Below are 26,756 nucleotides of genomic sequence, written 5' to 3'. Positions count from 1 at the left end.
GCTCCACTGGTTGTATCTGTGTTTGTTGCAATACATCTGTCCTCTCCTGCTCTGGTGGAGTATCACTGCTGTATGCATGTGCCGACCGTGGCCATCTGCAACTGTGGCCAAATGTTGCAGTACAGAAGCTTCTTCTGTATTATGTACACAAGAGTGCATGGACTTTAAGCACAAATGGAAAAGTGAAGTATGAACTAGGTGTAAGTGGGTGAAATGTCACAATTTGTCTGCTGGTGGGTGGCTGATTGTGGCTACTGGATGATTTTTCTTAAAAATGACAACCTTCGTGTTGCACAACTGATCACGTGACAGCTGACGCACGAATGCCTTGCATGAGACTCAATGGCAGCAGAATGGTGTGTGGGGGGGGGGGATCATACAGAAGAGGTCAGTCAGCCTAGAACGGTCATTAGACACCACTGGACACCTTTCCAACATGGCGGTTCCCCACATTTCTGTCCTGCTAGCGCTGCCCTGGTCAACCTCAAGAAAAATAGAAACATCTGGGAGCAAGTCCAGCTGTGAGATGGGGGCTCACCCTGAACGGCAGCAAATCCCACCAGCGATGTTCCAGAATGTAGTGGAAAGCCTTCCCAGAGGAGTACAGGCTATTAGTCAGTCAGCTTGATATTAACACCCTTTAATTTAGAGTGACATCTCCCAACACTTTTGTCCATATAGTGTTTGTCTGTTTCCTGCAGATTTTCTTTCTGATATGTTACTACACATACTGGTTCTGTGTGGAAAGGCCTTCAGGTTTTTGGGAGACAGGTTGGAGGAGGATGGTGCTTATACTTTGGCCAAAAAGGGTGTAATGTTTGTGTTGTCCTGTAGATATGTAAGATGTCTGCCACTACTTTAATGAAAAGGGGGGGGAGGTAATAGATCAGAAATCTGTTATGAGGCACACAGCACACACACCATGTGACAGGTTGGTTTTGGCTTGGAACAGCTCTCACCCCCCCCCCCCCCCCCCCCCAGTGATCATGTCTGAGCCAGAGGGCCATGGCCTCTTTTAACAGGGCCTTGCACAGACGTGGAGGAAGAGGGTGTGATCAGTGAGGAGCCGCTGACTAAGCGACAGAAGGTGAAGGTCGTGGGGGGTCAAGAGGAAGCACTGGAACTCGAGGCTGATGTGTATTTACAGTAGGAGGTGTCACCTTAACACTCTGGGACAGTTTCATATTGATTGGTATTCTTGAGAAATTCACAGGAAAGAGACGAGCCTAATTCCAAAGAGTCACAACAGTGAAGAGGGCCTGGCACTGCAGGAGATTTGGGAAACAGCATACTACCTATCACACATGATTAATCATAAACATCACTGCTCAGAACCTCAAAGATAAGCACAAACATTAATTAACTGAGATAACAATTGATATAACATTTACCCAGACAGTCCAGAGACTATATATACACATATATATACACACACACATATTTATATAGATGTGTGTGTGTGTGTGTCATGGTTGCCTGTGCCAGCCAGCACTCAGAGTGGCCGTTGTAACATTAAGTGATGAAAAATTGCGCTCAATTTAATTCTTTCAGGGAAACAACAGGCGCATTTATGAGGACGGGACAGTCTGATAGTGTCTGCAGAAAGGGTTCACCTTGTCTCCGGGGTCTTCAGTAAGACATTCACCTAGCACACATGGTGCCCAACCCCATGACATCTGGGAACACGTGGTTTCTCTAACTCCACGTTTCACGCTTCCTGCTTAAATTACGGCTGTGTATCTAATAATAAGTGGGGGTGGGGCATCGTTCCCAGGAGACGGAGCCCCACAGATTTGATGCCAGAAATTGTCTTCAGTTGCTGCTTTCTTCTCCAAAGTAAATTATCCCTGTTTTTGTGACATTCTGTATTAATGATGTAATGTATCACAACACACCCATGTAAAGCACCTTGGGGCGAGAGGTAACGGCAGAAGGAGCTGGAGGGCTAATGGTACGAGGAGCTGGAGGCAGTGAACAGGGAGGCGCAGAGGTAACGGCAGAAGGAGCTGGAGGGCTAATGGTACGAGGAGCTGCAGGCAGTGAACAGGGAGGCGCAGAGGTAACGGCAGAAGGAGCTGGAGGGCTAATGGTACGAGGAGCTGGAGGCAGTGAACAGGGAGGCGCAGAGGTAACGGCAGAAGGAGCTGGAGGGCTAATGGTACGAGGAGCTGGAGGCAGTGAACAGGGAGGCGCAGAGGTAACGGCAGAAGGAGCTGGAGGGCTAATGGTACGAGGAGCTGGAGGCAGTGAACAGGGAGGCGCAGAGGTAACGGCAGAAGGAGCTGGAGGGCTAATGGTACGAGGAGCTGGAGGCAGTGAACAGGGAGGCGCAGAGGTAACGGCAGAAGGAGCTGGAGGGCTAATGGTACGAGGAGCTGGAGGCAGTGAACAGGGAGGCGCAGAGGTAACGGCAGAAGGAGCTGGAGGGCTAATGGTACGAGGAGCTGGAGGCAGTGAACAGGGAGGCGCAGAGGTAACGGCAGAAGGAGCTGGAGGGCTAATGGTACGAGGAGCTGGAGGCAGTGAACAGGGAGGCGCAGAGGTAACGGCAGAAGGAGCTGGAGGGCTAATGGTACGAGGAGCTGGAGGCAGTGAACAGGGAGGCGCTGAGGTAACGGCAGAAGGAGCTGGAGGGCTAATGGTACGAGGAGCTGGAGGCAGTGAACAGGGAGGCGCAGAGGTAACGGCAGAAGGAGCTGGAGGGCTAATGGTACGAGGAGCTGGAGGCAGTGAACAGGGAGGCGCAGAGGTAACGGCAGAAGGAGCTGGAGGGCTAATGGTACGAGGAGCTGGAGGCAGTGAACAGGGAGGCGCAGAGGTAACGGCAGAAGGAGCTGGAGGGCTAATGGTACGAGGAGCTGGAGGCAGTGAACAGGGAGGCGCAGAGGTAACGGCAGAAGGAGCTGGAGGGCTAATGGTACGAGGAGCTGGAGGCAGTGAACAGGGAGGCGCAGAGGTAACGGCAGAAGGAGCTGGAGGGCTAATGGTACGAGGAGCTGGAGGCAGTGAACAGGGAGGCGCAGAGGTAACGGCAGAAGGAGCTGGAGGGCTAATGGTACGAGGAGCTGGAGGCAGTGAACAGGGAGGCGCAGAGGTAACGGCAAAAAGGGCTGGAAACACTTCCTTACTTTCTTAGTGCGTATTAGAAATGTCATTTTAAATATCCCTAAATAATTTCAGTTACTTTTCACACCCCTATTACCCCCCCCCCGTTTTCAGGTTTATTGAAATACACCTCATTGCGTTTGTATTCAAAGGCACTGTACACTACCAATGACGTTATTACATATTAATGCGGCACCTCACCACAGATGGAAACTTCCCTTTAGATTTTGAAATATACTCTGCAATATATACCATGCACTACGTAAGCAAAACAAGTTTGTTTCTTCATAGGCAATTTGTTTTCACAGAAGTCATGGCAACCACATGCCTTTTGACTGAGCTGTCATGACGGCTGATTTCTCTGTGGCTTTCGGGTGTCTTGTTGTGACAATTAACAGAATCACCTTTACCGTGTTTCATCCGCAGAGAAGCGCATCTGTGTGTGAGCCTCTGGTCAGCAATTGCTGTAGGAGTGCAAAAGAAATTTGTTCAGTTGCTGCTTTCTTTTTCCAAAGTTAATTCATTATCCAAATTATTCTGTTTAAAATTAATGAATAGTGTGCTATCTTACTTTGTTGTACAGAGTGAGAGATGTCACACCAACAGGGTTCAAAGCCTTTATTTCATTATCCATAAACACTTAGTAATGTATTCTTACTTTAACCAAGTACTTAAGTACAGTCCAGAGTTTTTTAAACAGTGTTGTCTAAATGTTTGCTATTCTGAGTTTTATTGATCTCTGAAAAGTCCACGGAGACCATGATATCACTTCAAAGAAGAGTTTTGAAATATTAATCCTTTTCAAAACAGGCATTAATCCTATATAGATTTAAGGGGATCCTAGATGTAAATCTACATGTAAAAACTGTAAAGACTTTATATTTTTGAAGTTCGTGTAAAAATTTCCTCCTTCTCCTCCTAACATGTAGAGGCACGTGAATATGACTCGTGTGTGAGATGTTTGGTTGTGTTCTGAATTATTGCCACTATAAAATTCCTGTTAAGTTGTTATACTTCATCCATGTAATTCATTAAACAGAGATGCGGGATGGTTCGTGTTGATGGGCGACGCTGTAATAGCAGCCCTGTGTGTTGACACAGCAGCCCCGCAATAACACACGGGAGACTGATGTGGAAACCAGTAATTACTCTGAGTTCTGATTCTCACGCAGAAAACATGCGTCAGTAGCATGCTGCTGCAATAAGCTGGCACTGCTGCGGCACGCATCCAGGGGCTGGCTGCTCAGACCTCTTCCCCTCTAGCTCTGTGAGCCCTGGTTTGCATGTTCCTCTTGTGTTGTGCAGGTTTCCTCCCACATGTGATTAATTGTGTGTGGCCATTAAAAGTATTAAAAAGGATTTGCCCATGAAAAAATATAGTTGGGGGAGAGTTCCCCACGATCTGGTTCCAGATGAGTATCTAATTACATGTAACTGTGTTACGTAATGAAATTACAAGAGAAATGTAATTGTAGGCCATTTCAGTAACTGAGAAATAATATGTAATCACAGTTACATATCAATTACAAAGGGGTCACATCCAAATATACTGTTTTCAGTAAAAAGCTTTTTTGTAGAAAATAACTAACTTTGTTGCTTTGCATCTTTTTGTCGTGCGGAAATGCCTTCTGTTGGCATATTTCCAGACAATGCGGGCCAGCAAAGCCATTGGAACTTCTCAGTTTCATTTTCCCAGTTTAAAACATCTGTTAGAAAAGTAATCAAATGCAATAAGTTGTATTTCTTTGCGTAAGTAATCCAAATACTTACTTTACTTGGTAACACCTTACTTGAAGCAGTCTACATAAGGGTGACATGTAACCGTCATAAGAATGACATAAGAATCACATGACACATGTCATGCATATTAACATTATTGATGTTTATGACTGTTGTCATAAATTGTCATTCGGTTTTTGGAACTGAATGACACATTATGACAACAGTCATAAATATCAATAATGTGTCATTAATGTGCATGACATGTGTCATGTCATTCTTATGTCATTCTTATGATGGTTACATGTCACCCTTATGTAGACTGCTTCAAGTAAAGTGTTGCCCTTTACTTTTTACATTGTTAACAGGGTAACTAGTACTCTGTGACCAGTTACCTTTTCACTGGTAACCTTTCCACTGCTGCTGTGTATTCAGGCTCTTCTTTTTCCTGATCTCATGGCCCAGTTTCCGCTCCAGTGGACACTGCGGAAGGGCAGATCAGACAGGCAGTACTGGGCCCCACGAGGTCCTCGCCACGCCAGCTTTTCTGTAAGTTGCCTGTGTGTTGTGACCTGAATATGCAAATCCCTGTCTTGTTTTTATTTTTCCCCCCCATCTGATACCTTTTGGCCAAAAAACATTGAGTATTTTGTATTAATTGAACTTGAATTCTTTTCTTGAGTAGAGAACTCCTGCTTCCTGTAGCGGTTTGGTTATGAGCCAATGCGATTGTGTATTAACTGATGTGCCCCTGGCTGCCCTAATTAGAGATCATTTACATCATTTTCATTTACATCAAGTCCACTTGTTTTCCTAAAATATGTCCTTAGATCAATAACAAAACCAAGGATTTTTTTTTGTGCGTGTTGTATCTTTGTTTGTGCCTGGGGATATGTTTTCAACATTCTCATCAAAACATAACTGACCTTGTCGGATTTTTATTGTAAGCAGCAAAAGAAATGTGCCCTGTTGGTTTTTTTTCTGCCCTGCAAAATGAAGAAAATCATTTTTCGATTTAAACTGATGTGGTCGCGTGATGCCTTCTGTCTGCTAATGCTCGGTGTAATCTGTGGTGCTTCAGGGCGAGGTGTCTACCTGCCCGATGACTCACTAGTGAAGTCTACACATGCATATCTCTCCTCTCTCCCTGTTAGAGTGGCCTGTGGGCACAGCAAGTCCTCTCTTTTCTGGAATTTGGACCTGTATGTCATTCATACCCGAATCAAGAAGGCAGGTTATGCCTATTTAGAAATGTATTCAGTTGCCGTTCTCACCACCTACCTGACTGAAAAGAGTGAGGAAAGTTGGTTTTATAAAATGTTGATTAACCTGCATGTAGATTATTCCGCTAAACAGATTCATAAGGCTGAATAATCCATTACTCCTTTATGTGTTGATATTTAATGAGCGAATTAAAGTTGAGTACCTTTCTCAGAGTGTGCGTACATTACCTGAACTACTTCTGGTATAAGACACTAAAGGTCATGTATGTTTAAGGTTTGCGCTGCCCTGTGTTTTTTACTTTAAGTCCTGTGAAAACCCTCCCTCTTTCACTGCTGTAGTGTGTTGCTCCTTGGTTCTTTGAGAACTCTGTTTCATGTCACTGAATACTTATATATGGATGGTATGACAATAAAGCCCATTTGACTTGACCTGACTTTTCCAGTACTTCTCCTGGTGATATCATCTTCGGAAGGTACTTTCATACCCATATGTCTGTACATAAAGAAACGCACCTGACTGATTATATATATGAAATGATATATAATTGTTTTCCCTACACGGGGGATACATGTGCTTTTGGCACTGGTTTACCGTCACAGATGCTTTCTGGAGATACACTAAGATGAATGGGAAGTGATCGAAATTTGTTTTACTGTATTTTGTCAGCAAATCATTAAAGACTTGTTTCAAACTGAACTGTAGCTACAGATCACAGAATCAAAAGTGAATTAAAAGAGTCTTATCTACTGGAAAATGTCCCCAGCAAGGTGACAGGGATTGAGTCCACATGACAATCCTTTCTAAAGTGACTTAAGTGCCTCACCAGAAGCTAACTGTGCCAGTAGTGACCACATTGTTTGTGATGTGCACAACAAATGGAGGATTGTTTGTTTGTTAATGCGCCATTCAGCCTTACGAAGAACGGTCCCAGTGTGCGTTCCATGAAAGTAATCTGGTGTGCATTTTCCGCAGGGCGTATTTCTGCATTTTCCATGCTCATGTTATGGAAACTATGGGCTGTTGTGGTCTCGCGGGGCTCGGTCGAACCTGCCGGCCATCTGTTGTGATTCCAGCTCTCTGTTTTGTGTGGGCAGGGCTGAACCTTCTGCAGAATGTATCTGTACTAAAATGTTGTCTGTTGGGCATTTCATGCCTCGGCACCAGTACTCACTTTTGCTTCTGAAAGCCAGTGCTCTGCACTGCAGCGTGAGGCACTAACATTTCCGTGTCTTTTGTTTTTCTGAGTTAATCTTTAGTGAGGAGTGGCCCTGGTACACCAAGCTGGTTCCACTACAAATAACCTCAAATAAGCAAATAAGTTATGAATTACAGTGGAGATCAGCGCACCACTGGCCCCCTGCATTAGGGTCTAAGGTCTTCATATATGAGCATCAGCAAGATTTCAGAGCTGATTCACACTAACTGAAGCTGTTTTTTTGTTGCATGTCTAGCTCAGTGTTTCTAAACCCAGTCCTCAGGGCACCTCAGACAGTCCACGTTTTTGCTCCCTCCCAGCTCCCCACCAAAAACGTGGACTGTGTAGGGGTCCATGAAGACCAGATTGAGAAGCACTGGCCTAGCTCATGTTCATTTCCACAGCAGTGCATGTATCGCATTGCACACGTCAGTTCATGTTGTCTGCATTCCCCATTAAACAATCACTAATGGCTTGTTTTTTTTCCCCAAGTCATATACGGTATCCTCAGGCATTTTCTTGACAGACCTGTTTGATTCCTTTCTTATTGTGTAGCATTGCCCTAACTGAGGTGTATAGATGTGGAAGAATGGTTGTATTTCCATTGTATAGCATGCTAACCCTGATCTATATATCCTGATCTGACAGCATTCTGTTTAATATTGTGACTGAATCCCAAAAGTATCATGACGATACCATAATATCACTTTCCTAATTGCTGTGATCAATTAGTCAACGAAAACAATACTCACCCCCTACATCCCACCAAGCTAATGAGCTGGTGGCTGTATGCCGCATAAATACACGACATAGCTACCGTAAAACATGAAATAGTTGAGCAAGCCAAATAAAAAAAACCAGAAGTTAAACCAACATGTCTGCTGTAAGATGAAGCAAGATGAGCAGGAAGGGCATGGAGGGTTCAAAATAATGAAAAAAGTGGAGTGGAAGGAACTGCAAAGCTTGGGAAAACAAGAATGTTTTAAAGCAAGATCTGAAGAGTGGGAGAGAGGGGGAGTCACCGATTGCACAGGGAAGGGAATTCCAAAGCTGAGGAGCTACCTTAGAGAATGCTGGATCATCAAAGGTATGGAGTTTGGTTTAGTAGACGAGTTAAAGCTGACCATCTCCCTCATAAGGGTACAGGTGGAGTACTCCAAGTAGATCATCTGAAAGAGCTGTGATCAAGATGGAGGTCGATGCTGAAGGTGGCTTCCATAATCTGTGAGCACGTTGTAGCCTGGTGAAATGCCGTAGCATCCCAGCTGGGGAACGTCGTGGTGTTAAGCAGAGGCTCTGCTCAGACTGGGTCCTTCTCAGTTTGGCCATTACACTCTAACAGTGCTTTGTATAGCTAACTTGCACTTGTTATTGGTCACTGATTGGCCTCTGTTTTATACAAAAGCATTTGATACATACCTTTCATTTACAATTATAAATGGGACGGAAACTGAAAGAGTGCTTTAACCTTTTGAGTTTTTTTTTAAAATCATTTTTATTACTATTAAAATAAATGTGCCTTTCTGGTACTATACACTATATATACATCCATCCATTTTCTATACACGCTTGTCCTATGCAGAGTCCCGAGGCTCTGGAGCCTATCCAGACTGGCACAATGCAGGTCCCCCACCAACTACACTACTAGTTATAAATTTAGCTAGTAATGTGTCTTTAATTATAAAAATATCTATACAAAACGATAGCGCTAGTTCAAATATATTAAGGTGAAGCATTCTGACAATAACTAAGGTAAACAATCATTAAACACATATAATTCCCCTGAGATTAAATAACCTTTGCAGTTATTTCCTGGAAAGGCTACGTGAAGAATGTGAAATTTGTTTTTACAGCTGCATTTGTCCTGATGCTATTAAGCTGTATGTCTTTTGTGTCATTGGGATGTAGCTCTTTTCTCGCTCATTCAGGATATAGAGAGGATCCTCAATAGCAGCTGGATTAAATCCCTCGTCGACCAGCTTCACTTTCTTCTGCTTGTATGTCCCAGTGATGTCTAGCTGACTCTGGAAAAATAAAGTGCTATTAAACAACGTGCAGTGATTTCTATGGCTTTCATAGGGCAGGAATTTCCAGCAGTATCCTGGATATGCACCGCTAAATGCATTCATGGGTTTTTTGATCTTTGAGACTTGTTAGAACACGGCGGGGTGGGGGAACCTTCAGTGGCGCACTGGTACCTGAATCCTTATGAAGCGCGGCCAGGTGTACGCAGGGAGGTAGCTAGCAACATGGCTGAACGTGCTAGAACAGTCAAACTGCTTGTCCTCTTTCAGTGTGATGGCCGCCATTCCGATTCTCCCCTCGTGGCCTAGAAAGAAAGAACACGGTCAACCTGTAATAACAATATATTCACATATATTTACATTGTTTGTTTAAGGTTGCCAAGCAAAGCCAAGAATCTGGAAAGGAATCTTGAAAGGCATTGAGGGAAAAAAAAAAAACTTGAGAGGGCCCGTGCTTGCACCTGGTACTCTGACCCCATACACGTTTGCTTCTTTGATGCAATCAACCATGCTGAGGATATCTGCTATTTCTGTGGTGGCCACATTCTCTCCCTTCCACCTGCAGACAAAGGGGTCAAATGTTCAGATGTTCTAGGATTACTGTGACCTGTGAACTTTCAGAAATGATTTACCCAAATTGCACCGGGGTGTTGAACAGCAAGCCAATGTAAATATCAGCTCTACATCCAAGTGCTACCTTAATTGTAATCCAAATCTCCAAAGAACAATTTAAACTAAATGGATACAGACTCTTGAAGACAAGAATTGGTGTTTGCTACCTTAGAATTTAAGACTTAAACCATTTCATTTTAATGAGGTGCACAGTCTTCCAGACAGCAGAGAGAAGCACCTAAAAGTGTCCCCAATCCGGTCCTGAAAGTAGATAAAATTGTCCTCATCAATCCTAAGCAAGTCTCCGCTGTTGAAGTACAGGTCTCCTTTCTGAAGCACGTTCCTCAGTCGCTTCTTCTCCGTCTGCTGGAGATTTCTGGCGTATCCATTAAAGGGGGCCTTTTCAGTTATTTTAGAAACCAACAGTCCAGTCTCTCCTGCAACAGAGGGGCATCTAAACAGACTCAGCCACGATTTCTTTAATATTTAGCCAAAGCAAATGGCACAAAAATATTTCCCACATTTTTCTTTGAGTATTAAAATAAACAGATATATATTCTGCTGTGTTGCCTCATTCCATGTTGTCTCCAAACTAGTACCGTTGGTCATAGCGGAGATAACAAAGGAAAATGACACTGTTTACTTCAGGAAGCCCTGAGGTCTGGAGCTAGTGATGAACAAAATGATGCTTCATGAACCATTTGCTGTATTTTCTGCCGCCACTAGATGGTGCTCTTAGTTTGCTTTGGGGCATGCTTTGTGCCCTTTTTTCAACAGATAGTATGTATAGTGTGGCAAAAAAAATAGAGCAAATTAGTTAAGTTCTCCCCAAGCGAGCTCGATGGGCCGAATGGCCTCCTCTCGTTTGTATAGTTCTTATGTTCTTAAATGGTTCATGAAACGTCATTTTGTCCATCACGATCTGGAGCCACCTGACATGCTGTGGATTTACTCACCTTTGAGAACTTCCACACACAGACCCTCAGAGTTCCTCACGGGCTCTTCCTTCTCTGTATCGTATTTGATCAGCAAGTAGGGGAAGATTTTCTGAAATAAATTGCAGGATGTTATTAACCGCCATTAACTCTATTCAGAGATGTAATCTCAGCCGGCCAACGCCTGAGTCTCACCCTTTGGATGTAATTTACACGTCCCACTGCACCAATCTTCCCAGAGAGGTTCATGAAACCGATGTTCCCTTCTGTGGCGGCGTACAGTTCCCTCACTTGGATGCTGCCAAATCGATTCAGAAACTCCTTCCAAACATCTGCTCTTATCCCATTGCCAATGGCAAGCCTCACTCTGTGGTCCCTGTCGTCAGCTTTCTACGTGTGAAAAAAGTTGGATTTAAAAAGAACTTTTTACAGTAACACATTCCATACCAGAGAACAACAAAGCACACATCCTTGAGATCGCCTTAGTTAAACAAAACTTTAAAAGAAGCAGGAATTCATTACAATGTGTTTCAACAATCTGTGACCCCTGAGTGTCCATGGCACACAGGGTGATATTACAGTTGCCGTGATATGCTGACTCAGTGCTATGTGTGATAGGTCGAGGAAATGATCTAATAACAAGGGTAAAAAAAAAAAAAAAAAAAACAAAGCAACCCACCTCCACTCCTTATTTTATGTCCTTGTTTTTTTTCTTTTATTTTGTCCTTGTTAGAACTCAAGAGTAAACGACACCATCCATGTATTTCCACTCCACACCTGCAGAGGGCCGTGTGACGCTTTAGGAGTTTACTTAGGAGACATGCAGCTCGAGTTCCGGGTCATATTAAACTGCACTCGAGCAACGCAATAACGTGTCTGTCTCCTTATCATACACAGGTATGGATTAAAACTCTTTTAAAGTGGTTTGGGTGACATATTTATCATCTTTATTTGTAGGAAATGTTGGGAGAAGATGTTGAAAGGTGTTTAACCAAAATCAAATAATTTGTTAAAGTATATGAGAAACGCTAAATCCACTCGCGGTTAGCAAAATTAGCAGAATTAGCAGAATGCTACAAATTAGCTGATAACTAACTAAAGTTGTGTGAAAGAAGCATGTATTGATGGATCCATTTAGTAATCTGTATTAGGCTGTATTCTAAACATTCCTGTTTATTAATTGTTTTAGTTGCAAGGTTTTATGTTTATTATAAATGTCAGTCAGATTAAGTTAACATGGTGTATTTTTGGCAGTGATACTATGCTGGAATGCTTGTGTAAACATTTAATGTTTAATGTATCAATGCTAGGTTGATTGTTCCAAACAGTAATGTCCATAAGCCTAAGATTATTAAGTAAGTTCCAGGGAAATCCATTGAATTCTAAATTGTATGCACTGTATTCCTCAAATATCTATATTCACAAGTATATTGTTATATTAACAAGTGTTAATATAAAGGTAGATGTTATGTAATATGGGAATAGGGTGAAAGAGACTGTTACATTGATTTAACCATAGCGATTGGCATCATACTTGCATTTATACAAGTTGTTATACCTATAGTTAAGGAAGGTATTCTTTTAATATTTAAAATATTACTGTAATACCTCAAAGTATCACTAGTACTGCATAATGCTGAAGTGTATTCAATTGTATCGGTTCTTGTGGTTCACATACTAATGCCTTTTGTTCATATGGGAAAATCTAGTTACATTGCATTGAATGTAGTAATATGAATATTATTTGAAGTGACACATTTGAATGCCGGATCAGTATTATTGAGATCATTTTGGTTTTATTTTAGACCGCCACGTATGATGTGTTCTCATTGAAGTAGTGATTATCTTTGTTATATTAAACTGCACTCGAGCAACGCAATAACGTGTCTGTCTCCTTATCATACACAGAGTTCTGTGCGTGATTGGGTTTGTGCCGGCCCAGATTCCCCTAGGTCTGTCGCCGGTAACAATTGGGGGCTCGTCCGGGATCCTGCATCGTTGAGTGGGGAGAGCCGTCACGACAAGTGAAGGTTGGCGATCAAGTCTCAAGGAAGGCTGCTGTGCCCAGCATCATCCAGAGTGCGAACGTCACTGGTGTAGTGTCACGATGGCTACTGTAACCCCACGACGGATGTTGATTTTCCAAATTCACAAAAGGCTTCCTGTTCTGAGTACCAGCCAACTTCAGCTGGTTGCCAGGGCTATTGAAGACGGCAGCGAGAGTACCGAAGGCTTCAGTGAACCAGAGCTCTATGACTTTATCATCGACTACACCAGAAGTGAAAGGTTGAAAATGATGGAAGATGAAGGTATGGCTCAACTTCTCTCTCTTCAGGAGCTGTTACAGGAACTGACATCAACCGATTCCAGAGCTGGTGAGGTCTATGTTTCTGCAACTCCCATAGGCAGTATACCTACCCATACACACGAACATCTCCCTGATTCAGCAGAGGACACACACACACATTCAGTGGACAAACACAAACAGACACAACTGCCACAGTCAGACCGGCCTGCACATCAGTCCCTCAATCGTGACTTGCCCACTCCGACGTCACCTCTGGACAGAGTTTGTTATACACCACATCACTTAGGTGACCCGGGTAACCATAACACCCACCAGGATAGGAGAAGTCCATTTTCAAGTGTCACTGATCAGGTTGTAAGACTGTCTGAGGTCACAGCTTTGCTTCCTCGTCGGGAATGTAAATTCCACGGGGGTCAAATATCTGATACCGGGTCAGACATCTCTTTCAGTGGTCTCTGTAAGCAGATAGATGCTGCCCTACAGGAGGGGTTTAGCGAGGTTGAGATTATTAGAGCAGTGCTCAAGATAACTAAATCAGGTACTTTTAGAGAAATGCTCACGAACCATGAGGGTTTAACCGTAAATGGGTTGAAGAGACTTCTCCGCGCGCATGTGAGAGATAAAGGTGTAGCCGAACTCTTTCATGAGCTCAGTAATGCTAGACAGCACGACAAAGAGAGTCCACACCAGTTTCTCTATAGACTTATAGGGTTAAAACAGAGAGTTCTTTTTGAGTCACAGCAGCCAGGTGTGGAGTTTAACTATGATAAGCGACTAGTTCAAGGTACTTTTCTACACACTTTGTACCAAGGACTAAATGACAAGAACAGTTATGTTAGGCAGGACATCAAACCTTTCCTTGCTGACGCACAGGTTAGTGATGACTCGCTGTTGGAGCAGCTGACTAAGTCAACCATGGAGGAAGAAGGGAGGTTAAAGCGCCTCGGTGCTGTGGCTAAGCCCAGGTCAGTGACGGCGAGTGTAGCTCAATCTGACATTACGGTACCAACTGATGTGACCAAACAGACCCAAATTGATGCCGAGTTGCAGGCTAACCGTGAAGCCATCAGAGAGCTGACTGCTCAAGTGTCCTCGCTGACCCGACATATGACGTTGGTGAATCAGACTATTGACTGTACACCGACTGGAAGCTCTAGTACACCTGTTAAGCACCCACTATCCCAGCTGGTTGAGAAAAAGGGCAGATGCCCTGACTGCATAATGAAAGAGACAATGAACTGTCCCCATTGCTTTGTGTGTGGTCAGACAGGGCATAGAGCTATTGGCTGTTTGCAGCGACGTAAGCCGTTAAACGGGAAAAGGTCACTGGAGAGGGGCACCCAGTGACCGTGAACAGTCTTATGCCCATGGATACAGCTAAGTTGTCAGCGGCCCCATGCCATTCAGACCCAAAGAAATATGTGGCCCAGCTCATTGGAAATCGTTGCACTATTTCCTGTAATATCAATGGTGTGCCAATAGAAATGTTATTAGACTCAGGAGCCCAAGTGACGATGGTCAGCAAAACTTGGGCAGATGGGGCATCACCCCACGTCAAAATCCAGCCCCTTCGTTCACTTCTTAACAGCCAGTCAATTGAAATCTCAGCAGCCAATGGCACTGAAATACCGCTTGAGGGATGGGCGGAAGTTGACCTACAGATTCCTAGCAGGCACCACGGGTCTGTAACAATCAGAGTACCCCTCTTAGTTAGTCAGAACTGCCAGTATCCCTTGTTAGGTAGCAACGTCTTAGCCGAAATTATTAAAGAACATGGCCACACTGTGGACGTGACCGCTATCCTGACAGATTCTTTGCGTATTCCAGAGAGCACCGTGGAGACACTGATCTCTCTCCTCCAGGTCATAACTACCAGTGAACCAGCACCATGTGTTGTACGCATCAGTAAAAAAGGTGTTGCCATCCCTGCCGGTAAAGTCTATGAGGTCCGGTGTCGAGTTAAGGGGATACCAGGGAACTGCACCATGCTGTTCCAACCTCTCACTGAGAATACTTGTCCAGTGGGTTTGGATCTGTTTCCGTCACTGGTAGATGTTCCCTTGGGGACATCAAAATGCATTAAAATTCCCATTCAGAACTCAACCCAGCACACCATTTACCTGAGTCAAAGAACAGTTCTGGGTACGCTGGAAGAAATTGCTGATGTGAAGCCTGTCCTGAATCCCAAGCACATGCCTAGTGAGTCCGTTCAGACCTGTGCAGCCCAATTAAAGACAGATTGCCCGAGCTATAATCACAAAGGGCTTGATCGACAGGCAGTGTCCAGGGCCAGAGACAAATGGCACCCTCCTGTGGATGTATCACACCTAGCGAAGGAGGAGCAAAGAATCGTAAAACAAATGCTATACGAAGAGTCTGCAGCCTTTGCCAAGGACGAGGCAGATATTGGGTGTATCCCAGGGTTACAACTGAGGATCAATCTTAAGGATGACACCCCAGTACAAAAGTCCTACAACGCCATTCCAAAACCCTTATATCGGGAAGTCAAAGATTATGTCCAGAATTTACTTGACCGTGGCTGGATCCGAAAATCAACATCAGCTTATTCTTCTCCAGTCGTGTGTGTGAGAAAGAAGGACCAGAGCTTACGTCTCTGTGTTGATTTCCGGGGGCTGAATAATAAAACTATTCCCGACCGTCACCCACTGCCACGCATCCAAGACCTATTGGATAATTTAGGAGGCCACTCCTGGTTTTCCATACTCGACCAAGGTAGTGCGTACCATCAGGGTTTTGTCGAGGAAGGTTGCCGTCACATGACAGCTTTCAGCACACCTTGGGGGTTCTATGAATGGGTACGTCTCCCTTTTGGCCTTACCAACGCGCCTGCAGCATTCCAACGCTGCATGGAAGGTGTACTAGTCAACCTGAGAGATGAATGTTGTTTCCCTTATCTGGATGACATACTCTGTTTTTCTAAGACATTCCAGGACCATGTTGAGGACCTCAGAAAAGTGCTGTGTCGTCTTCAAGAGTGTGGTGTAAAACTGCGATCAACCAAGTGTGAACTCTTTAAACGTCAAGTGCGGTATTTGGGAAGGTTGGTGACCAGTGAAGGTGTCCAGGTGGATCCTAAGGATTTGGAGGCAGTGTTGAAACTAAAGGAGAAGAAACCAAAGAACGTCGGTGAGGTTCGAACTTTGCTGGGGTTTTTGGGTTATTATCGATCCTTTATTCAAGATTTCTCCAGGATAGCACGGCCTTTGTTTAAGCTCCAAGAATATTCTGATGGGTCTCATCAAGGTCCTGGTCTGGTAAAATCTACCCAAAGGGGAAAGCGTGGTGACCATCTACCATCTAAAACACCTATTTGTTGGTCCTCTGAGCATAGTGCTGTGGTGTCTCGCCTGGTGGACATGTTGGTTCGCCCACCCATCTTAGCCTACCCTAACTTTGATTTACCATTTGTCCTACACACCGATGCGTCCAGCGAGGGGTTGGGGGCTGTGTTATATCAGGAACAGAGTGGTAAATTACGGGTTATTGCATACGGATCAAGGACACTCACGCCTGCTGAAAAGAATTACCACCTCCATTCTAGTAAGCTGGAGTTCCTTGCCCTGAAGTGGGCCGTGTGTGATAAGTTTCGGGATTATCTGTATTACGCCCCCGCCTTCACCGTATATACAGATAATAATCCTCTTACTTACGTCCTGAGTACCGCCAAGCTTAGTGCTGTAGGACACCGATGGGTTGGTGAATTAGCCGATTTCCAGTTCACCATTAAATACAGGCCAGGCAAGGCTAACATTGACGCGGACACCCTGTCCCGATTTCCAGTCAAGCTCACAGACCACCTGGGAGAGTACACAGAGACACTGCTGCCTGAGGTGGTATCTACCATCTGGCAGGGGAATAAGGCTGAGAGGGAAGAAGAGGTGCCCCAAGCAGTGGCTCTTCACATTCGGGTAGAGGAGGACCTTTCTGCAGCGTGCCTACCAGTGTTTACTCCTGAGGATATCAGAGATGCTCAGAATAGGGATGAGACCATCTGTGAAGTTGTTCGATTGAAAGAGAGTGGATGGAATCCCAAGGACAAGGGTCAGCGTTTAGTGTCCAGGGGAGCACAGCGGCTAACACGGGAGTGGAACAGACTGAAGTTGAGAGAGGGGATCTTGTACAGGGAGTCGGGACCAAATCAACAACTGGTCCTTCCGGCATCACTTACATTAATGGTGCTGAAACATCTCCATGACGATATGGGACACGTCGGAGCTGATAAAGTTATCCATCTTGCTCGACAAAGATTCTATTGGCCTTATATGCAACGGGAAATCGAGGACTATGTTATTCGCAAGTGTCCTTGCATTAAGCAAAAACGACCTACGGTCCCTGAAAAAGCACCAATGGGGTCCATTGTCACTACCGCACCTTTTGAGTTACTCTCCGTCGATTACTTACACCTTGAGCCTAGTAAGGGTGGCTACGAGTATATACTTGTGCTGGTAGATCACTTTACTCGGTTTGCACAAGCTTACCCCACACGAAATAAGTCTGGTAAGACAGCTGCTGAACGGATCTTCTCTGATTTCATCCCTCGCTTTGGATATCCGGAAAAGCTTCATCATGATCAGGGTCGGGAGTTTGAGAACACCTTGTTTCAAAGATTACAACAGCTGGCGGGGATCTCTCACTCTCGTACCACCCCCTACCACCCACAGGGGAACCCGGCCGAACGCCTGAACAGGACGCTTCTCCAGATGTTAAGAACACTCCAAGAGGAGAAGAAGGCTGAGTGGAAAGACCATCTTCCTAATCTCATTCACGCCTACAACTGCACGAGACATGAGGCAACCGGGTACTCGCCATTCTTCCTCCTCTTTGGGAGGCATCCCCGCTTACCCATTGACCTGATCCTCAACCTTAACTCAGACCAGCAGGTGCGTACACAGCAACAGTATGCGCAGACCTGGGCTTTACGAATGCAGGAAGCATACCGGATAGCTGCAGAGAACAGTAAGAGATCCTCTGAGAAAGGGAAAAGGTACTATGACCAACATGTCAGAGGAGCTATACTACAACCTGGAGATCGTGTACTGGTCAGGAACCTATCTGAGAGAGGGGGTCCTGGAAAACTCAGGCCGTACTGGGAACAACAGATCCACCGAGTCATAGAAAGGATAAAGGAAAGTCCAGTGTATCGGATTCAGGCGGAAACAGGTGACAGAACTTTTAGAGTGTTACACCGCAACCTGCTCCTCCCGATTAGTGACCTGCTAGTCACTTTTGAGGAAAAGGATAGGGGTGTCGGAAAGAAGTTACCCAGACGGAAATGCCACATGCAACTTAGAGAAACAGCTGAATCAGATGCCAGTATTTCGGATGAGGAAGAAGACCATTCCTACCACCTTAGACCTCTGCCTGTGTACGAAAGAAGGACTGTTAGGCATCACCTACCAGATCCAGAACATCGTTGTAGATTAAGGGCAGTAGCTCCCGAGTACCAGCCGTTAAGTCAAACTTCCGAGCGTGAGAATCCAAGTACCGGAGAACAAGTTGATCAGATGGATTCGCATGTAACATCAGAAATACTACCCATCACTAATGCTACACCACCACCAGTGGTGAGAAGACAGGAGGTGCACAGTGATAACGTAGTGGAGGATGGAATCTTTGACCCGCCTGAAACCGATGCCATAACGTTTCCAGCATCAGTGAGGGAAATGGAACCACAACTGAGAAGATCCACACGGCAAGTCAAACCCAGAAATCTTCTGATGTATGACCAGTCAGGAACACCTTCTTACCAGCCTTGGAGATTAGGAGCAAATACTATGTGCTGTGCCCTCTACCCAATGCCTGTTCTACCAGTATCGCCAGACGTGAGCTATTACACCCAGCCAGTGGCATGGGTTTAGTGAAGGATCCCTGTGGATAAGATTAAGTCAGATATCGACATCGTAGACTTACTTGATATGCTGATTAACGTTTGTTGATCGATATGTGGGAAGGGTAGATGCTACCTTGATAAACAGTTCAGACTACCGACTGTTCTCATTCTGTTTACTCTACCGTATTATAGTTAATGTGGTTTTGGATGCCAGGAGACATCCCTTTAAAGCAGGGGAGAGTGTGATAGGTCGAGGAAATGATCTAATAACAAGGGTAAAAAAAAAAAAAAAAAAAACAAAGCAACCCACCTCCACTCCTTATTTTATGTCCTTGTTTTTTTTCTTTTATTTTGTCCTTGTTAGAACTCAAGAGTAAACGACACCATCCATGTATTTCCACTCCACACCTGCAGAGGGCCGTGTGACGCTTTAGGAGTTTACTTAGGAGACATGCAGCTCGAGTTCCGGGTCATATTAAACTGCACTCGAGCAACGCAATAACGTGTCTGTCTCCTTATCATACACAGGTATGGATTAAAACTCTTTTAAAGTGGTTTGGGTGACATATTTATCATCTTTATTTGTAGGAAATGTTGGGAGAAGATGTTGAAAGGTGTTTAACCAAAATCAAATAATTTGTTAAAGTATATGAGAAACGCTAAATCCACTCGCGGTTAGCAAAATTAGCAGAATTAGCAGAATGCTACAAATTAGCTGATAACTAACTAAAGTTGTGTGAAAGAAGCATGTATTGATGGATCCATTTAGTAATCTGTATTAGGCTGTATTCTAAACATTCCTGTTTATTAATTGTTTTAGTTGCAAGGTTTTATGTTTATTATAAATGTCAGTCAGATTAAGTTAACATGGTGTATTTTTGGCAGTGATACTATGCTGGAATGCTTGTGTAAACATTTAATGTTTAATGTATCAATGCTAGGTTGATTGTTCCAAACAGTAATGTCCATAAGCCTAAGATTATTAAGTAAGTTCCAGGGAAATCCATTGAATTCTAAATTGTATGCACTGTATTCCTCAAATATCTATATTCACAAGTATATTGTTATATTAACAAGTGTTAATATAAAGGTAGATGTTATGTAATATGGGAATAGGGTGAAAGAGACTGTTACATTGATTTAACCATAGCGATTGGCATCATACTTGCATTTATACAAGTTGTTATACCTATAGTTAAGGAAGGTATTCTTTTAATATTTAAAATATTACTGTAATACCTCAAAGTATCACTAGTACTGCATAATGCTGAAGTGTATTCAATTGTATCGGTTCTTGTGGTTCACATACTAATGCCTTTTGTTCATATGGGAAAATCTAGTTACATTGCATTGAATGTAGTAATATGAATATTATTTGAAGTGACACATTTGAATGCCGGATCAGTATTATTGAGATCATTTTGGTTTTATTTTAGACCGCCACGTATGATGTGTTCTCATTGAAGTAGTGATTATCTTTGTTATATTAAACTGCACTCGAGCAACGCAATAACGTGTCTGTCTCCTTATCATACACAGAGTTCTGTGCGTGATTGGGTTTGTGCCGGCCCAGATTCCCCTAGGTCTGTCGCCGGTAACATATGCTTAGCTGTGCATTTTTGATCTCCTGGACACGCCACTCGGCTGTGATTTATAGGGCAGTTTGTCACCTTCTGCGTGTTGCACAGGTAGCGCATCGTCTCGCCGATGTACTGGATCACAGTGACGTTGTGTTTCCGACAGTCATCCCAAAACTGGGAGGCAGAAAATTTTCTCCGAAGAACGATTGTTAGCCCTGCATCAGGAGGAGATCAGATTACATGTAAATTACATGAAGCAAGGAGAACAGCATTTAGTAGAGGACAATTCACAAAAGTGTCCTGCGAAGAGAATTAGTAGAAACCAGCTCTGAGTATTCAAAAGTAACACTAGGGTCATTATCCACATTACTTAAATATTTAAAAGTACGTTCAGAATCAGTATTAACCCTCTGAAGAAAACTGTAACACTGTAACAACATATAATTCACTGAAACAGTAAAGCACTACACAAGCTAGTATACCAGGGTATAGTACAGTACTTCTGGAGTAATGATGAGACATACAGGAAAAACCCTATTCCTTTGAATGACTCTTTGGAACGAACAAAGAGAACCAAGTTGTACTTGAGAGCTGTTCTTTTTGCCGTGGTGGGCAAATTTTACTGCCCGCTGTAAACGTACCTCACATAACATGAAGAGGGAGACGAAGGTAGTTTGAAGAGATTGATATTGTGGTGACGGCTTCCCCGGTGTGGAGTAGAAAGAGAGACAGACAGCTAGAGACAGAGAGAGAGATGGAGCAAGAGAGAGACAGCTAGAGACAGAGAGGCAGACAGACAACTAGACACAGACACACAGACTGACAGCTAGAGACAAACAGAGACAGACAGACAGCTAGAGACAGACAGAGACAGACAGCTAGACACAGAGAGAAACACAGACAGACAGCTAGAGACAGACAGAGACAGACAGCTAGACACAGAGAGACACACAGACAGACAGCTAGAGACAGACAGAGACAGACAGCTAGACACAGAGAGACACACAGACAGACAGCTAGAGACAGACAGAGACAGACAGCTAGACACAGAGAGACACAGACAGACAGCTAGAGACAGACAGAGACAGACAGCTAGACAGACAGAGAGAGGAAGAGAAGATCTGGCCCCCTTAAAATGACTGCCATCCCCATCCCTCTGCCATAATTTAACACACCTGATACAGATAATCAGGCCCTTCCATAGCATCTCAGTATTAGAGCCAATGTAGCTTCAGCATAGCTGGCTCCAGTACTGAGATAATACTCTGCAATACTCTGAAAGGTTGGTTGATCTCCAGGAAGATGGTTGGGCAGCCCTATACTCAACAGTAAGATAATCTCTGTGGCAACAGGTGTTACTATGGTTGTTGTTATTGTGTTTGACGCAGTTATCACTGCAAGTAATAGTGAATGTATACTGAGAATAATACCATTTAGAAAAAGCTCACCCTTTTCAATGGCACCTGCAAAGCCAATGGAGAATCCAGCACTGTGGTAGAGGGGGAGGTTAATGTAAAATATGTCCTTAGAAGTCACTCCGGCCAGAGACTGAATGAAAGTCGCAGCCCATAGTCGCTCTTGCGTGATTACGGCTGCTTTGGGGAGACCTTTGGGAGGGAGAACAGTCAGGTCATCCAGATGAAACAATTAAGTCTTCCAAATCCAGGAGTGTGCATGCACACAGGGACAGAAACGCTCCCCGATTTGTTTGCCAAAAGCGGCCGCGGGGTTGTAACGGCCCCTACCTGTTGTTCCCGAGGTGTAAACGTACAGCGCAGGGCTCTTCCTCGACACCGCGGACCTGAGTGCTGCGGACACTGGTTCGTCGGAGGCTTCCTCGAACTTGTCCAGGAGGCTCATCATGCCCGCCGTGTCACAGCCCTTAGTGAGTATTAAGACCGCGATGTCCTGCTCCAGTAACGCCGGCAAGATTTCCTCCACCACATCTTTCAGCCCTAGCGAGCATGCAAGTATAACAGTGTGCCTTAGCGGACAATTAAGAGTCTGTGTCCATTCATTCTGTTTAGAATGATTCGGGTGAAGTATTACATAGCTCGGAGCGATCATTAACGTTAATAAGCATTAAAGTACTTTAAACCGTATTCTGCGCATAGCTGGTTTATGTGCCGGCGTATTTTCATGTAGGCTATAAGTGTAATATTTTACAACTAAATACTAAGAACATTTAACATTTTAAACAGGAAAGCTTTAAATGTATTTTAGTTGACCTCTCGTTATGCTCAAATATTTTATATCTGAATAATACGAATGACAAATTAATAGACATGATTATGTCCACACATAAAATTTATATTCCGCTTGCCGTGCTATATATAAAGATGCTGAGAACAGAATCATATAGACTTATTGGGCGGGTCTTTAACGCAGAAATAGTACGGCGAAATCTTACCTTCTGCAACTATGAGCACGCTGGCCCCGGAGCAGGAGAAGCACTGTGACAGCGATTTGGATCTGATGTTGCAGTTTAGCAGAGCAGTTGCGCAGCCTATTTTTGCCAGGCCGAGCCAGACCCACGCATAGCAGGGCTCATTCCCCAAAAAAAGAGCCACCGTATCCCCCTCTTTCAAGCTGGTATGCGTCCTTAGAGCTCTGGCAACTTTGTTACTCTGTTTATCAACGTCCATGTAAGTGTAGGTTCTGTTCTCAAAAATTATGAAGGGTTTGGAAGGAGTCCTCTTCACTGCATCCAAGAAACAATCTAAAATAGTGTAGAAGGGCTGCTTCTTTTTGTATTTCGACATCCTCAGTCCAAAAGCTATGGTCTTCAAAACATATAAGAACTCTGGTACAAAGTAAGGAAACCATAACTTGAGAAGTATGTGCAAGAAAACCAAGCTGACCAAAATTGTGACCGCATACATGTACATACTGAACTGTAGTATTTCAGTAAAATACTCTAAAGCGGAATAAGTAGGCAGATTCGTGCGTATCTTGTGCAGCTCCCCTTACTAATACAAGTCTCGATTGAAACGCCGAGTGTCACTAACTCATTCTTGGCTCAGTTTTGAGAACGGAGTGGGTTGCCAGACTTGGGAGGATACCTGACGGTACCAAGGCATCCTAATCTTATTTGTGTTTAGTTTTTGTTACTTTACTACTGCGGTTATTTGTTTTGAGAGAAAATTTCTGTAGACCTGGAATTGTTTAAATAACTCACTTTTTAGAGTAATGCAAATCAAAGCAGGATATTTATAGAATTGGTGGTTATATTGGAATTGACGGGTTTCGTATTGTATCTGATTTGTTTTATTTTTGTAATAACAACATAAAACTTTCAATTTATTTTAATTATTCTTTCTTGATTTGTAATGCACGCTTCCAAAATTGCTTTAGGCGAACATCCCGTAGTTAATACGATGTAAGTAAAGCGGGACCTAAGTATTTTTGCAATAGTCGAATCGCTACGAAAATGTCTTGAGCTTTTATTTACTCCCTCAATCTGGCAACCAATCTGGCAGTACACGCCTCCTTCAGAAAAACGATATTCCGAGGAGCAGAGCAGAGCAGAGCAGACTAAACATTACCGCTATTCAGCCGCACCGTCTGCACTTCGAACTCATCTACCGTGAAAATAGACCTACAATACAAACGCTGATTTTTTAACGTTTAGAAGGTAAATGTAATATAAAATGTGGACGAATATCTTTATCAGTGTGTGGCATATGTGTGACACGCTTGCATGATTTCATATGTATGCCTTTAGTCTAAAGCAGAACAGTGGGTTTGTACCATATAGGCCTAAGTCGAATCTTTCTAGACGTATATCGGCGGGTTCGTGTTAATGTTTGCTGATATGAATACAGGGACAGCACTTTCAATTTAATTAATTCCGATGGATCACGTGGAGAAACAACGCGCGGCGGGCTGCCAGACCTGATGTGCATGATCTGCACTGTAAACATTATACAAGGTGACACCTTATTCTCCTGTTTTGTCAGTGAATTTACTACTTTTGAATTTACATGTACTATCTAAATTAAGTAACCTTGCCTTGAAAGAAATTCCGGCAATATTTCGGCCCGGAACACGCTGCGTGGCGTGTGCATCACTGAACTGCTGTGGCGCGGATCCGCATGTACACTGTCTACAGTGGTGTGCAAAAGTTTGCTTAAAATGTCTGTTACTGTGAATAGTTAAGTGAGCGGAAGTTGAAGATGACACGTTTCATTAATATTTTAAGCAATTTTTTTTCTTTCATATTTTTGTTTCCGTCAGTCACAGGTACAAAATGCCAAAAAAAATTAAATGGGCCTGAAGCAAAAGTTCGGCCCCCAAAGATATTTGAGGTCTCAGATAATGTTTGCGAAGGTGCCAGACCTTCATTGGCTCGTTAGGACTGTGGCTTGTTTACAGGTGATGCAAATTGCAAAGCTGTATAAATTCTCTGACTCCTCAAACCTTTGTCCCAACAAATCGGCAGCCATGGGCTCTGGCTCTGAAAAATAAAATAATTGATGCTCACAAAGCAGGAGAAGGCTTCTAGGAAAGCAAAGCGTTTCCAGGTAGCTGTTTCCTCAGTTCGTATTGTTAATAAGAAATGGCAGTTAACAGGAATGGTGGAGCTGAAGCTGAGATCTGGAAGACCATGGACACTTTCTGAAAGATCTTTGGATTGCTACAAAGGCAAATAAAACCCCCCCCGTTTGACTACAAAAGACCTCCAGGAAGATTTGGCGAACACTGGATTGGTGTTGCACTGTTCTATCCACAGACTGACAATCTGTAGATTGATCTCAAAAGAGCAGTGCGTGCAAGAAAGCCTAAAAGGACAAATGGGTGAACCCCCCCCCCCCCCCCCCAAGTAAGAACTGAAAGACTCTTAGCTGGCTACAGACATCGTTTACAAACTGTGATACCTGCCAAAGGGGGTGTTAATACTGACCATGTCGGGGGGCCAAACTTTTGCTTCAGGCCCTCTTCATTTTTTTTTTAAATAATAATTGATACTTCATTAATCCCCGTGGGGAAATTTGTCTTTACGCCTCCCTCAACTTGCTCTTTGTAGAGTCAGCTGTCCGTGAAGGGCAGCCACCCATAGCGGCACCCTGGGAGCTGGGGGTTAAGGGCCTTGCTCAAGGACCCGCAGACGTGCTGAGGTTTGAACTATGATGAGAGCTGCTTTTGGCATTTTATACCTGTGACTGGTGGAAATAACAATGAAATCTTGCTTAAAATATTAAACAAATGTGTCATATTTAACTTTATGCCTTTTAGTGATCAGTTCATCCTCTTCTGGTGTAACTACTCACAGTAACAGACATTAAATATAGGGGAAGGTGTCAGTTATGTAATTTTAGCGTGGCTGTCACAAGATCTGTGTGACCTGAGAACTGCTACCCGCATGTATGAAAAACAGGCGTCACTCCGACTCCCTAGATGAGGCACAGCTCCTGCTAGGTATGAAGCACATGTCTCGTGCAGGCAGCGAGGCTGCTGTGATCTAACATGGGTGCCGATACGAAAATCACTACATTACGCAGCCACGTCACGCACGCCACGCATACAGCGTGTTCTGGGCCTTAGTATTACAGAACTTTTCTTGGTACAAATCGTGCTCGTTCTGCCTTTAAGGAACCTAATGGGTCTTGTGACTGGCTGGTTCTCACTCTTAACATAAAGGAATGTGGAGTGGATTTAGAGCAGGAACTGAAATTTGGGCACAGCGATAGAAAGAAGGCTTTCACATACAACTCTGTTTCCTTTTTCTGTAATAAAGAGCCGTTTAAAAGAATTGGATCATTTGTGAATGTAACACCAGTACAGGGGACAGGGGTGATTCTGGGAACTCTGGGGGCCTCAGGCAAAAAAAAAAAAACACCATGGGGATGTTATTCAATAACATCCTCCCCCAACAGAATAAAATTGCCATTATTGTACCATGAAATCTACATTAATGATACCAACAAAATAATTTAATAAACAAAAGTCTTTAATTTTCACTGTTTTGAAAAACAGAATACACAATTAAAGCAGATTTATTGTTGCAGCAAGTTATATATAATCGGCTACCCTCAGGAGCCCCCCCCAGCTCTTTTTGTGTGGACTTCCAGTGTCTGAAGGCTGTGACCCGCAAGGACTCATACCCGCTGCCCTGGATCAATGACATGTTGATCCAGGGCACATTGCTGAGTTGACATGGTTCAGCTCCTTAAACCTTTCAAGTCAAGCTGGCTCCAGATGCC

The 26,756-nt window shown here is 43.8% G+C and overlaps 1 protein-coding gene and 2 long non-coding RNA genes across 4 annotated transcripts; 1 reads left to right on the top strand and 2 right to left on the bottom strand.

Moving 5' to 3' along the window:
• Nucleotides 1-3,229: 3,229 nt before the first annotated feature.
• On the bottom strand, nt 3,230-8,613 carry LOC111846678 (uncharacterized). Its single transcript, XR_002838926.2, has 3 exons — nt 8,306-8,613; nt 5,220-5,307; nt 3,230-3,569 (listed from the first exon to the last, which is right to left on the bottom strand). It is a non-coding gene; the product is annotated as an uncharacterized lncRNA (long non-coding RNA).
• Nucleotides 8,614-8,725: 112 nt separating this feature from the next.
• LOC111846645 (long-chain fatty acid transport protein 2-like) lies at nt 8,726-23,539 on the bottom strand. 2 transcript variants are annotated; one of them, XM_023817046.2, is made up of 10 exons: nt 22,964-23,539; nt 22,299-22,508; nt 22,002-22,160; nt 20,644-20,768; nt 11,010-11,204; nt 10,836-10,926; nt 10,118-10,316; nt 9,729-9,826; nt 9,442-9,572; nt 8,726-9,267 (listed from the first exon to the last, which is right to left on the bottom strand). In XM_023817046.2, exons 1-10 carry the CDS (start codon nt 23,439-23,441, stop codon nt 9,091-9,093), a joined length of 1,863 nt encoding a protein of 620 aa, XP_023672814.1. In that variant the 5' UTR covers nt 23,442-23,539; the 3' UTR covers nt 8,726-9,090. The 2 variants fall into 2 exon arrangements, with proteins under 2 accessions (XP_023672814.1, XP_072554384.1); XM_072698283.1 differs by lacking the exons at nt 9,729-9,826; nt 10,118-10,316.
• LOC140578185 (uncharacterized) lies at nt 11,470-20,486 on the top strand. Its single transcript, XR_011982237.1, has 2 exons — nt 11,470-16,269; nt 16,924-20,486. It is a non-coding gene; the product is annotated as an uncharacterized lncRNA (long non-coding RNA).
• Nucleotides 23,540-26,756: the final 3,217 nt, after the last annotated feature.

The sequence above is a fragment of the Paramormyrops kingsleyae genome, chromosome 13 (genome assembly GCF_048594095.1).
Source record: "Paramormyrops kingsleyae isolate MSU_618 chromosome 13, PKINGS_0.4, whole genome shotgun sequence".
In the NCBI taxonomy this organism is placed as follows: Eukaryota; Metazoa; Chordata; class Actinopteri; order Osteoglossiformes; family Mormyridae; genus Paramormyrops; species Paramormyrops kingsleyae.
Note: the sequence above shows the minus strand (reverse complement) of the source record. Positions and strands in the feature narration are given on the sequence as shown.

Coding starts and splice junctions, on each gene's coding strand:
- LOC111846645 (XM_023817046.2), bottom strand. CDS start 23,441: ATGTACATGTATGCGGTCACAATTTTGGTCAGCTTGGTTTTCTTGCAC. Junction 22,161..22,298: donor TTACACCTCGGGAACAACAG/GTAGGGGCCGTT, acceptor TCCCTCCCAAAG/GTCTCCCCAAAGCAGCCGTA. Junction 9,827..10,117: donor CGGATTGGGGACACTTTTAG/GTGCTTCTCTCT, acceptor CTTTGTCTGCAG/GTGGAAGGGAGAGAATGTGG.